The sequence below is a fragment of the Agrilus planipennis genome, unplaced genomic scaffold (genome assembly GCF_000699045.2).
Source record: "Agrilus planipennis isolate EAB-ADULT unplaced genomic scaffold, Apla_2.0 scaffold44, whole genome shotgun sequence".
Classification (NCBI taxonomy): domain Eukaryota; kingdom Metazoa; phylum Arthropoda; class Insecta; order Coleoptera; family Buprestidae; genus Agrilus; species Agrilus planipennis.
This window is the reverse complement of record NW_020438939.1, coordinates 1,668,149-1,681,415: the sequence shown is the minus strand read 5'-3', so window position 1 is coordinate 1,681,415 and position 13,267 is coordinate 1,668,149. Positions and strand designations below refer to the sequence as shown.

At 34.4% G+C, this 13,267-nt stretch overlaps 1 protein-coding gene and 1 long non-coding RNA gene across 4 annotated transcripts in view; one reads left to right on the top strand and one right to left on the bottom strand.

Annotated features, from left to right (window-relative positions):
* The window catches only part of LOC108742576 (thyrotropin receptor-like), a 52,114-nt gene that overhangs the window by 36,776 nt on the left and 2,071 nt on the right, over nucleotides 1-13,267 (top strand). For all 3 annotated transcript variants that reach the window (XM_025974525.1, XM_025974524.1, XM_025974526.1), the window contains 7 exons: nucleotides 931-1,005; nucleotides 1,902-2,019; nucleotides 6,490-6,716; nucleotides 6,826-7,104; nucleotides 8,132-8,427; nucleotides 11,057-11,285; nucleotides 12,510-12,896. In XM_025974525.1, the coding sequence (XP_025830310.1) occupies nucleotides 931-1,005; nucleotides 1,902-2,019; nucleotides 6,490-6,716; nucleotides 6,826-7,104; nucleotides 8,132-8,427; nucleotides 11,057-11,285; nucleotides 12,510-12,896 (1,611 nt within the window). The remainder of the gene's footprint in view (nucleotides 1-930; nucleotides 1,006-1,901; nucleotides 2,020-6,489; nucleotides 6,717-6,825; nucleotides 7,105-8,131; nucleotides 8,428-11,056; nucleotides 11,286-12,509; nucleotides 12,897-13,267) is intronic.
* The window catches only part of LOC108742577, a 27,737-nt gene continuing 23,485 nt past the window's right edge, over nucleotides 9,016-13,267 (bottom strand). The window contains exon 3 of the long non-coding RNA XR_001938694.2: nucleotides 9,016-9,708. This is a non-coding gene — a long non-coding RNA (uncharacterized LOC108742577). The remainder of the gene's footprint in view (nucleotides 9,709-13,267) is intronic.

Here is a 13,267-nt window from a genome sequence, read left to right as displayed (position 1 = left end):
ATTGTAAAATCTTAATCTTTATTAAATAAAAATAATAAATGTCGTTGTTACTGCTGTCATCTTTCGCAGCTTAATGGTAAGGAATTGGTGCGTAAATCCAAGGGCTTAGGCTCGATTCCAGACAAGGGCGTGACAGCAACGACAATTTTTCTTCATTAATTTGATGTAACCTTTAGACGGTAGAATATTAATTCACATTAATGTTTAAAAAGTAATCAATAGAGGTTGCTATGTAATGTTACACAATGTAGTATTATTTCCTACTAGTTGAACCCGATCTAATTTGAACGGGTGGTACTGGTGCCGATGTTGCACAGCACATATATTTTAATGATGACGATTCCCCTATTGTAACCCAATCGAAGCCCCAAGCGCATTGCACTTTAGACGCCTTCTCCCTACAGTATAACTTAAACCGTTGATGCATATGTAGCTTTTCACACATGACAGTTAGGCAAACATTTCTCACCCTAACCTAATCTAGTGTACATCAGTTCACCCTTTTCTCGACATAGGTAACATTCTTAAGCCCATAGTGTATACTACTTTTCAAAGTTCAGTCAGGAATGACTTTTCCATCGTAAGCCAGCCTAAACCCGCATAACACTTTATATAAGCTAATCGGAATGACATTTCTCACCATAACCTAACCTAAATTCATGGATCATTGCACTTCACATACGCATGTGAATCAGGGATTCCCCATAGTATTACCTGATTTTATGTAATGACTCTATTGGCGGATCCGCTAAACTACAACACCCTATCTACGACTACCTACCTAATATTTACATTTAAATACGCATAATCGTCAAAGATTAGTGATTTTTAATTAAAAATTTCATCATGAAAACAACTATTAACTTTCCTGTAAAAAATCATTATTATCATTATAGTAAAAATGTTTTCTTTATGAAGTTTAATTTTCAGGAGTTTTAACGGGAATAAAAAGCTGACAACCCTAAAACCAAATGCGTTCGCACGTTTACACAGCCTTCGTACGTTGTAAGTATATTTATAACTAATTTTATTATTGTGTATTACATATATTTCTTACTCTGTTCTTTAACACAATAAACAATTGTAATATACATCCAATACCACTAGGAAAAACGCTCGGACACGTCGATTTTTATTTTTAGCTACGGGTTTTTCATGGTAAATTCATGTATACAGGCATATGTGGCCCAAAAATTAGCGACTATTTTTTCAAATGGAAGCACCTATTTCTTATTACATTTTTGAATTCTGCATAGAATTTTAACTATGTTTGATGCACTTAGAGCAACTATAAAATTACATAATACCCAGATTAACTGCGTTTAGTTAGTTTAGATTTGGTTTAATTAAACTGTTTGCAGTTATTTCGATATTATAGACACACATTTTAGTTTAATTTATATATCCACGTAAGAATTTGTTTAACAAAATTTTTATTAGCAACGATAGCTCTTTGGCTACACCGTAATTTTTTCCAGCTTCGTTTAATATTACACAATAATTGACATTTCAAATTTAAATAGTGTGAATGCATTGGCAAATTAATTTTACTCACTACAGATAACCTCAAATTAATGAGAAAAGATTGTTTCTGTCGTCACTCCTTCGCCGGGAATCGAACCCGGGCTCATGAGTACTAATGCGTAGAACCATGAGTTCCCGGGTTCGATTCCCGGCTTTGGAAGTGACGGCCGCAACAATTTTTCTTAATTAATTTGAGGGTATCTGGGTAGCGGGTAAGGTTAATTCAAAAAATTAATTTACTAATGCAATGAATTTAATCCTACAAAAATTTAAGGTGTCTCGATATTGTGAATGTTTACTAATTTTGTCATTTGTTTAAAACGAAGCACCCTAATGTGATATATATAGTTTCAAACCGCAACAGTTTCTGGTTCTAGAGATCTATCAGGTACATCGATAACACGTTTACCGATAGTGGGCATCGAAAATGTGGAAGAACTAAAGATAGAAGGGGTGGCGACCATGAAAACAATACCCAGCATATATGAATTGAAGGTATGTATGACTGAAAACAAGGCAAGGGAGCAAAATATAACTATGAACTAAAATGAAAATGTTAATTATGCATAAGTAATTTCTTCTACCTACTTGTGACTACTGCTTAGAGTAAGAAGGAGAGGGATACTAATTTTTGTAAATTGATTATTAAAAAAAATAATAAACTGTGGAGTGACTGAAGCATTACATTGATAATATGCATTTGCGGTTTAGTGAATGAAAGAAAAAATAGTAGGCCCCTCTCATTTTCTGTCTTTTGACGTGACAACGTCTTATAATTCGATAGAGCCGGCTGCACGCACGAAAAAACATGACTCATGCGGCGTTACCTCGCTCTGAGGCGTTCCATTTAAGGCTTGAAGTGCAAGCGAGAGCGCGGAACGAGCGACAAAGAGGCACAATCGGTCTCCGCGTTCGGCAGCGTTCGACATCTGTCTCTCTCCTACTTGAGTGAGCGATGCGTCCGCGTGGACAGCTGCTATACAATAATACATTTCCATTTACCTCCTTCTCTATATCCATACAAAACATCTATCAAACAAATAAAATTAAAATTTTCTTTTGAAAAATGAAACCATTCCATCAGTATTTTCTTATGACATTGTCACGTTCAACTATCGTCAGTAAACCGCCTTATTGACAACCGATTTTTTTAATGGTGTTTGTGAGTGGCCTGTACAGCTGACTATCAAGATTCATGAAACAAATGCATAGACAAACGAGTCTTACCTATGAAATAGGATATGAAAACAACCCCTAAATATATGTATAAAAAATGGACAGGTAGACGCACAAGTGATCCTATAACGGTTCCGTTTCTCGTTCGGACTACGGAACCCTAAAAACGGCCAAGCACTAACACACCGAGGGTTCTCAGTAAGTTTATAATTGCGAAACATTTTTTTTGTGATGTACTCCTATCTATAAATTGACGGTTTTCGGATTTTTCCATTTACTTGTGCTATAAGACATTACTTATTCTTGCCAAACTTCATAATTCTATATCAACGGAATGTAACCTTGTAGATTTTGATTCCGTTGCGAGTGTCCTACCCTAAGAAATAGTCTCCAGGGAGTAAAAAACTTGGTATTCATTCTATGGAGCCCCTACATATGCATAATTAATTGCCAAGCCCATTGAAGATGCATTCTTGCACCTACCCTTAATGTTAAATCCGCTATTTTCTATCAAAAATTAAAAAACCTAGTAAAACTGTAGTTCCACTTCCAAATAACTGTCAGATTTTACAAACATATGAAATGAGGATGTCCAAAATCATCCCCCTGCCTAGTAGCTGATTTCGCGTGTGGTCGATATTCTTACATAAGAAAAAAAGAGGGTTGAATCGGTCGGAAATCGCGTGGCAAGAAAACATTAAACAAAATTAATATTTTTACCTGTCTTAACGGTAACATACACAAACGATTATTGTTTTGTTTAGATCTATGGCACAGTACCCTTCAATTGGTATAAGTTTCATTTCCCTCTGTTTATAACAATAAATACCGAAAAAATATACGACAAACTTCGACTTTTATATACTAAAATACGTAAATAAGATAGTAATCGATTCAAATCATAAAGACGATGAAAAATACCTATGATATCAATAAAACCGTTCGCACATAGCAAAACTACGCATTTTATAAAACGCACAGGTTTTATGAAAAAAAGACTTATTAATGCATCCGTAGCAGTGGAGATTAACACGCGAACAAAACAGTTTTGAGCATAAATTACTAGAAAAGAATACAGTTTCCCATTTAAGGTTTCGGTTTTGAGTTCATACAGGCGTGAGATTTCATCAGCTTATATCATCTAAAACACAGATTCCGAAAGTCGTTTACATCTACTCTTTTAGGGGTAGGGGTCAACTCCGATGTGCAAGCGAAATGCGAGTTCACGAGAATGGATCCCATTTAACCAAGTTGTGACCGAAATTTTGGCTTTCCATTTGTGGAATAATTCAAATAGTAACAAACAACATCATTAAAGACAGTACAATTGTAGGGATAGATATAGAGGGGCAAAAGATTAGTATGCTTAGATTTGGAGTTAGAGATAGCTTTAAATAAAATGGAGGCGCTATTGGCAAAACAGTAGGTATTGTATGAAAATAAATAAAAGTAAAACAAAAATACTGGTGAGCAAGGGATAAATAAGTAGGGAAGAAGCGAATATAAAGATAGGAGACAAAAAATTAGAAGTGGCTGATTTTCGGTATCTAGGTAATCAGATAAGTCAGGACGGAACGAGTAGTAGGGATATAAAGCAGAGGTTAGCGCAGGGTCGAGTCGTCAATAAAAAGAAGTCACTTCTATGCTCGCGAACGGTTAATTTAGAAATTCTAAAAAAATTTCTAAAGCTATACTTATGTTTACAGCGCGACGCTGTACGAGTGCGAAACATGGACGGTGGGCGCAGCGGAAAAGAAAAGATTAGAAGCGTTCGAAATGTTGTGTTACAGGCGAATGATGATTCCATAGATAGAGAAGGTTAGAAATGAAGAGGTATTAGAAAGAATAGGTGAACACAGGACTATGGAAGTCAATAAGAAATAGACGAGATAGATTGGTAGGACATCTTCTCAGGCATAAAGGGCTAGTCAGAGACATATTAGAGGGAGAAACGGGAGTAGAGATAGACTTAGATTAGATTACTGTTCGCAAATAGTTAAGGATGTGGATTGTTTTAGTTTTAGGGAAATGCGAAGATTAGCTCAGGATCGGAAAGAGTAGAGGTGCGTGTCCAACCAGTCTTAAGAATGACGACCTTATGATAATGAAAACAAAAATACCGGTAGGCATGGGAAAAAAGAAGGGAAAGAACGAATATAGAGACAGGAGTCGAGAAATTAGAACTAACTAATTTTTGAATAATTAATGCCCAACTGAGAACTAAAAAGATAAATTGATGCTAGGAATCAAGTCAGATTTCTAATTACAGAAAATAAATTGCTCCATCGGACCCCACCTCAACTCCCGTCCAAATAATTGATGTACTTTTTCGCCACATGAGGTACTTAATCCGATGCCTTAACTACCGGCCAAACGAAATAACAATACCGTCTCATAATTACTCCAGTTCTCCAAAGAGTTAAATTTACGGGCATATACAGCGTGCTTTTAATAATAAACGATGTAAATACATTCATTTCATCTAAATAAAGTAAAAGTAAATGTATTTCCTGTCGTTATCTTTATCTTAGTGATAACTTTAGGCAATTGCGTTTGTCCAATAAAATTGATGTTGCAAACCGATTTATTGGTAACAATTGAAAGAATAACTGAGCAGAATGCCTCCTGATCTGCTATTTTAAGTCAACGTGGAAAAGAATAAGTAATTTTTGGATGGATACGTAGATAAAAATTAAGAGTGTTCAGGAGTAAAGAAGAACATTGAGGAATGATGTTGAACTTGAAAAAATTGTGGAATTCTCAAAATTATATAAATATTTAATTTTGTTAATTGCTTTTCAAATAAGTACCGTAATGTTTATAAGTAAAAACACCCTGTATATTGATAAACGGAATAATTTTTTTCATTTTGTTATTATTTGGTCTAATAAGAAAATATAGACAGGAGTTAAGGTGCACCGACTCCCTCGAACGCTTAATGTGTAATTACTATTTAAGTGGATTGGGAAATTGAGATTAATCGTCAAATTTTGATATCACTACATAGTATAAAATAAAGACGCTTTCCCGCTGTCTGTCCCTATGTATGCTTCAATCTTTAAAACTACGCAACGGATTTTGATGCGTTTTTTTTTTAAAGATAGGGTAATTCAAGAGGAAGGTTTATATGTATAATACATGCATAATATATAGTAGAGAAACACTGATAATTTTAGAGGTTTCTAATGTGATGTCGTAAATAAACACATTTTTTGCGCTTACATTGCAAACGCTGGCTGAACCCTACGAGATAGATCAAAATAATGTACTACAATATTATACATCTTAAAAGGGCCTACAGAAAAGTCCGCGATGGTATATGTCTATTTCTTAGGGATAACCCACAATAACCATTTTTATCCTTTACTTTTTAAGAGAAATAATGACTTATTTACGAAGCGATTATAGGCAATACAGCATTAATTCTCATCCAATTAAGTACCTTAAATACATTGTGCATTTAATATAGATCAATATGGCCCTTTACAGCATGTAATTTAAATGAATGTTTTCGAAGATATTACAGATTTAAAATATAGGGACATAGCGGTTGCGGCGGTACCGGCGGGCCGGTTTGTATTGTCTAATGACAAAAAAACTGTGAATGTTGTATATAAAGACATTCTGTAGTATATTTAGTATGTTCAGGGGGTATCTTTTGAAGATTTCCCCTTTTCGATAATAATCTAAACAAAACAAAAATATATTTAGTATCAGCATTGCATCCGTGCGAAGCTGGGGTGGGTCACTAGTTCTAAATAAAAAATATCTGTCTCTAAATTATGGCAGAGTTTAAAAGATGCACATCTAACACATCCCTTCCACTGCTGTGCCTTCAAATATCCAAAGCAGCACGATCCTGCGGGATATGCCCAGTACCAGGCGAACGTCAAACAGATCTGTGAAAGCGGACTTTTCCCATTCGATACAGGACAATTAAGAAATGACCAACAGAATCACAAGAGAAAAAGAAGAAAACGGAGTTCTATCAACGACAGCTGGAGTGCAATTTTCAGGTGACTAAATACCTAAGATAGGAAGGGGTCGTAGGTGAGACGGTCATCATAACCGCCTATCTAAAAATGAAACCTTTAAAAGTACAATTCTACATATTTCTTTTAACAGTTGGCCTGAGCACTTATTCAGCTACAAAACTTATGATGATGAACCTGATAAACCGGAAGATTGGCTTATAAAGTTAAACAGTGGTTTGGGGTCTACTCAAACGCAAAACGTTCCTAATTTGGCTCCTTTGCAAGGACACAGGATAACCTCGTCAGAGGGCGTATCATCGGACTTGGACAATGACGAAGATGAAGATGACTTCGGGACGTTTCACGAAACGTCAGCAGAGTTACCGGAAAACAGCATGGTACAAGCATTTTGTGGAAATATATCTTCACAGTAAGTTTGTTTTGATGTTTTGGCTCATGGTTAAACAAGTGAAACATTTTGTTTTCTCGCCCAATTTATGCCCTTTATTTTTTTCTTTTTACAGGAAAATAACACCTATTAAGTTTTTAACTGCTTCAAATGGTAATTTCTAAAAAATAAGAATGACTAACAGGTTTTCTCGAAAGTTGATAATTAAACGCTTTTAAGTCAAAAAATAATGATTAACCACGTCCAGGCTAATTTGAAAACTAGTAAACTAATTTAGAGACTTGATTTATTTAAAAAGTTTAACGATTGCTTGAGGGGCGTCCATTAATTACGTGAGTAGTCTAGGGGGGGCGTTCGCGACGAATTTTACCCAATCTCAAGTGGGGGGGGGTTATCGGTAAATATATATGTAACATCCTAGGTAGTGACTTTTCTAATCTAAAAATTTTAATGCATTACTGAATTAATTTTTTGACGTGACAACGTCTTATAATTCGATGGAGCCCGGCTGCACGCACGAAAAAACATGACTCATGCGGCGTTACCTCGCTCTGAGGCGTTCCATTTAAGGCTTGAAGTGCAAGCGAGAGCGCGGAACAAGCGACAAAGAGGCACAATCGGCGTTCGACATCTGTCTCTCTCCTACTTGAGTGAGCGATGCGTCCGCGTGGACAGCTGCTATACAATAATACATTTCCATTTACCTCCTTCTCTGTATCCACACAAAATATCTATCAAACAAATAAAATTAAAATTTTCTTTTGAAAAATGAAACCATTCCATCAGTATTTTCTTATGACGTTGTCACGTTCAACTATCGTCAGTAAACCGACTTTACAGACAACCGATTTTTTTTAATTAACTTTACCTACTACACAGATAACTTCAAATTAATAAAGAAAATACAACTAAGTTGCTATCGCCTATGCCCCTAATGTTTTACAAGATCCCCGTCCCCTTCCAAATTGCGTTACGTAAAACTTGAGTGGTACCGTTCCGAATCTTCTTCGGGTACCTTACACTCTTTAACGTTTATTTTTTGTTTCAGTAAAAGAGAAATCTTTTGTTATCCCGAGCCAAACGCCCTAAACCCGTGCGAAGACATAATGGGGTTCGTTTGGTTAAGGGTGTCCGTATGGTTTGTGGTAATATTATCGATTTCTGGTAATCTCCTAGTCATTATTGTTTTGACTCTAAGCAAGGGTGGTTTAAACGTTTCGAGATTTTTGATGTGCAATTTAGCCTTCGCCGATATTTGCATGGGCCTATACTTGTTATTGATCGCCAGTATGGATCTCCATTCTGTTGGAACTTATTTTAACTTTGCATACGATTGGCAGTACGGTAAGTTAACCATATTTTTAAAAAACTCGAGAATTCGAAGAAAAACGGTGTAGTACTTTCACAAAATGAGTTTATAATAAACTCAGACAATTGTTTTTTTCTCAGTTTTTTAATATTTTTACAACACGATTACCAAAACGTCAAGTGACTTTGTTTATAAATACCATATCCACATTTTAATTTAGATATACACGTTTCCAATATTAAGTTAACATTTAATTTAAAAAGAAACTTAATATTGTTGTCACTTGCGCTCCAATTGGATCGTAAGCATGAAAATGTAACTTGACAATGGTAACAAAATTTATACTGCAGAAGTTGACATTACTGTTTAGAACTAACAGTATATGTTTTCCACTATAAATTTTATGATACATAACACTTAAATGTATCAAGGACTGTATGTTACAATTAGTGTGAAACACTTTCTAAGATGAAATTTATACTTTAATAAAGAAAATTGTTTCACAAACTTTGTTGAGAATAACTCTTCATACAGGTATTATGGCTTTTTCAATAGTCCAGTGCAATTAGTAATAATAAATGAAAAATAACGGAACCCAACCATAATAAACGAATNCATCAACAAAAATTTTCATCATCCTGTAAACGATTTTCAAATAATTTATCGGTAGAAGACCCGGAAATATAAGTAAGTAGAGTTATTTTCAATAAATTTCCTGAAACATTCTTTAAGGTAGTACGGTGAAATGACAACTTTATTACTAATCAATAGTTAAAACCAAATCAATGGAAAAAAGACTTCCAATTAAATTAAAATAATATATAAATAATTTTACTTTCAAAAAAGAAAATCTAAAGCAATCTTTGATGGAGGCTCTCATCTTTCACTATTTCTAGTCATAAATTTTTGCGGTAAACTTAACAGCGTTTTTGGATAATTTCAGAAATTAAGTTTTCAACTTCTTTTTTTCACAAGCATATTTGTGCTTTACGGATATTTTTACAAACAAAAGGTCAAAGATGAACATCGATACACAACTACTTTAAAATGCCTTTGGAATGTAAATTGATTTTTCATTAATTATTTTGATGTTATATATCTACGTATAATCTGTTGAATATCATTTCATTCAAAACATAAATCAATATTACAAGAAAAATCAGAACAGTGAGTACTAAATAACATAAAAACTCACCGACTCAGAAGTCGAAGTAAATCTGTTGTCCCACCAAGCACAACACAAATCGCGACAAAAGTTAATTCACTTTTTAAGAGTTGTAATTCACGAATATCAACGAAAGGGCAAGAAGTAAGACCTGAAACGAGAAAGAAAACGTTACTAGCTAATAAAAAAATAAACTTACAAAAGTTACAGAGATGGAATATATGAACGTGGTTTGAAAGTTAGTAATAAGGTTTGCTAAAGGAAAAGGTTCCAAGAATAAGTTACAGAACTTTATAAATTGGCCTAATAATATTTTTACTTCCTATCTTTGTGACACTTCAATAAAAATAAAAATTGTTTTTATAAGTACATCAAAGCATAATAAACTAATCTGTTAAATATTTTTGCGGCTGAGATACTCATTATTGTTTTACAACCTATTTTATAATGGTCGCTGATTTTCGATATGTACGAAGTCGAATAATTCAGGAAGTATCGTAGTGTTATAAAACAGAGGATAGTGCAAGGTTGAGTAATCTTTAACAAGAAGAAATCACTGCTAAGCTCGCGAACAGTTAATTAAGAAATTTGAAAATAATTATTAAAGCTATATGTTCGGAAGTATGGCGCTGTACGGGTGCGAAACGTGGACCTGGACACGAAGGAAAATAAAAGATTAGAAGCGTTTGAAATGTGGTATTGTTGGCGAATTATGAGGATACCGTAGATGGAAAAAGTTAAAAATGAAGAGGTATTAGAATGAGTAGGAAAACAGAGGCCACTGTATAAGTCTATGAGAAATAGGAGAGATAGGCTAGTAAGACACCTTCTCAGGCTTGAGGAGCTAGTTAGAGATATATTAGAAGCAGAAATAAGAGCATTAAAGGTAGACCTAGATTAGATTAATGTTCATAAAAAGAAAGAAAGAATAGGAAAACAGAAGATTTCTATGGAAGTCAATAAAAAGTAAGCGAGATTAGGTTTTAGAACACCTTCTTAGGCATGAAGGTCTAGTCAGAGACATGTTAGAGGCAAAAACAGGAATTAAGAAAAGTAGAGGTAGACCTAGAATGTGGAATATTCTAGTTTTAGGGAAATGCGACGATTACCTTAGGAAAGGAAACAGTGGAAGTGCGTGAAAAAGGAAATAAAGGAGAGAATTTTATAAACAATATGTACACACATTTTATGAAGAGTAAATTTATAGTTAAATAATGTTTAGGTCCAGTTTATATACAAAAATAAACATAATTATACATACGCCCCTAGTCTTTAAATAACCATAAAATAAGACCTTAAAGTCAAATTTGAGGTCACCATTCGATGTCCCCCTAACACTTATACAACTTTTGTTAAGACACTTAATTCTTAGATGTAAGCCTTTTCCGTAGAACTGTTTAGATGCTTCTTTTAAAATGGGTCACACCGTATAAATAAATAGTATAGCAAGGAAGTTTGCAAGTTATCGAACAATATAACAAAAGAAGGTACTTTTTTAGGGGTCGGTTGCCAAATAGCTGGATTTCTAACGGTGTTCGCAAGTCATTTATCAATTTACACACTGACAGTGATAACGTTAGAAAGATGGTTTGCAATCACGTATGCTCTACATTTAACAAAGAGAATTGGACTGAGACAAGCCGTCCAAATAATGTTAGTTGGCTGGTTGTATTCAATATTGGTGTCAGCGTTGCCACTGTTTGGTATTAGTAACTATAGTAGTACAAGGTAAGTACCGTAATAACTAACAAATACCTTAATTATATTTAATCATAATAATCAATTCAAAGAGTAGATTATCTAAAAATCTATTTATTCTTGTAGGGGAGACCGGGGATGGTTGACTAGTTTTTTTACTGAATAGTTCATATTTTTTGTGTTTTAATGTATATATACAAGAAAAGCATGTTAATTGATAGAAAATCTATTAACCTAATAAAAATATGTAATATTTAGTTCTTAGTTTAGTATAATAGTGATGATTTAATGCATTTTACAAAATATTAAATCTTAGTCAATCTACCCCTGGCCCGGGGTAGGTAGATCATATGCCCGGGGTAAGTTGACTCATGTATCATGAGAAGGAGCAAATAATTAAACATTTGTTTAATATAATTGAGCCTTTTGTTAAAAAATAAACAACTTAAAACCTTCCTCTTCTAGATTAGTGAAAATTTGTCTATTTTTTACATATCCCACTGTGTCCAGGGTTAATTCTGCTCTCGTCAATTTCGGATTCTGTTCTAATTCTATTAATTTTTAATTTGGCCACGTAACGATTTAAAAGTCCAATAAAAAATTAATTTACGTGTTGTTTTCAATTACATATTTCATTGGGGTTGGTTGAATAATTATTCAACCAGCCCCGAAAAAAATTGGTCTACCAACCCCAGACGCCATTTTTAATTTTGATCGCAAGGCTAGCCTAAACACAGCCGTTGACTTGAAAAATAAGATGTGAAATATGATAAATGTGCCCTCATTAAACGCTAGGACTAATAGAAAAATGATTTACAAAAAACGAGTAGGCATCAGATCAAAAAATACAATATATCAAAATATTACTTATGTGATTGAAATATGAAAAACATCTCACTGTTCGAAAACAACGCACGACCGCGAAATGTAATGCTTGGCTATGATCTGGTGACATAGTTCATACACTGTCGACGAGTTTTCGGTAATTAGTCTACCTACCCCTATAGTCAACCATCCCCGGTCTCCCCTAATATAAATGTTTAACTAGAGAAAAAAAAAGCACAAAAACTGTTTCAATTTTGAATTTAGATATACAAATTCAAAAAAAAGGAGGAACTATTAATTTCTTTAAGCTGTATTTGGAACAAATTCCCTAGATGATCAAATTATTTTATCAAAGATTTTCCGAATACCGCACATAAAGTTGTGGTTGCTCTATGTTTAAAAAAAAAATGATTCAATTTTTTTTTGCAGTATTTGCCTTCCGATGGAAGTGAATACCATTGTAGACAAAGTATATTTGGTAGCAGTATTCCTTTTAAATGGCATGGCGTTCGTTATAATTGTCTTTTGCTACGCGCGTATCTATTTAAGTTTAGGTTACGAGACTCGGAGATGCAATACTCGAGGTGAAATGACCATTGCGAAGAAGATGGCTCTGTTGGTTTTCACGGATTTCGCGTGTTGGGCACCGGTCACTTTTTTCTCTTTGACCGCACTGGCCGGATATCCGCTTATTGGAGTAACAGAATCCAAAATCTTGCTTGTGTTCTTTTTCCCATTGAACTCCTGCGCGAATCCTTACTTATATGCCATCATGACAGCGCAATTTAGGAAGGACTTTTTTATATTACTTTCCAGGTAAGATTTTACATGTAGGTACCTACAATACGGAACAACTTTCTTTTTTTACAATGTACAACTAGTGGAGTAAGCGAAAATCTTTTCATCATCATCATCATCATAAGGTCATCAGTCCTAAGACTGGTTGGACACGTACCTCTACTCTTTCCTATCCTGAGCTAAACTTCTCATTTCCCCAAAACTAGAACGGCCCACATCCTTAACTATTTGCGAACAGTAATCTAATCTAGGTCTACCTCTACCCCTCCTAACTCCCGTTTCTGCCTCTAATATGTCTCTGACTAGACCTTCATGCCTGAGAAGGTGTCCTACCAACCTATCTCGCCTATTTTTTATTGACTTCCATAGAGTCCTCTGTTCTCCTATTC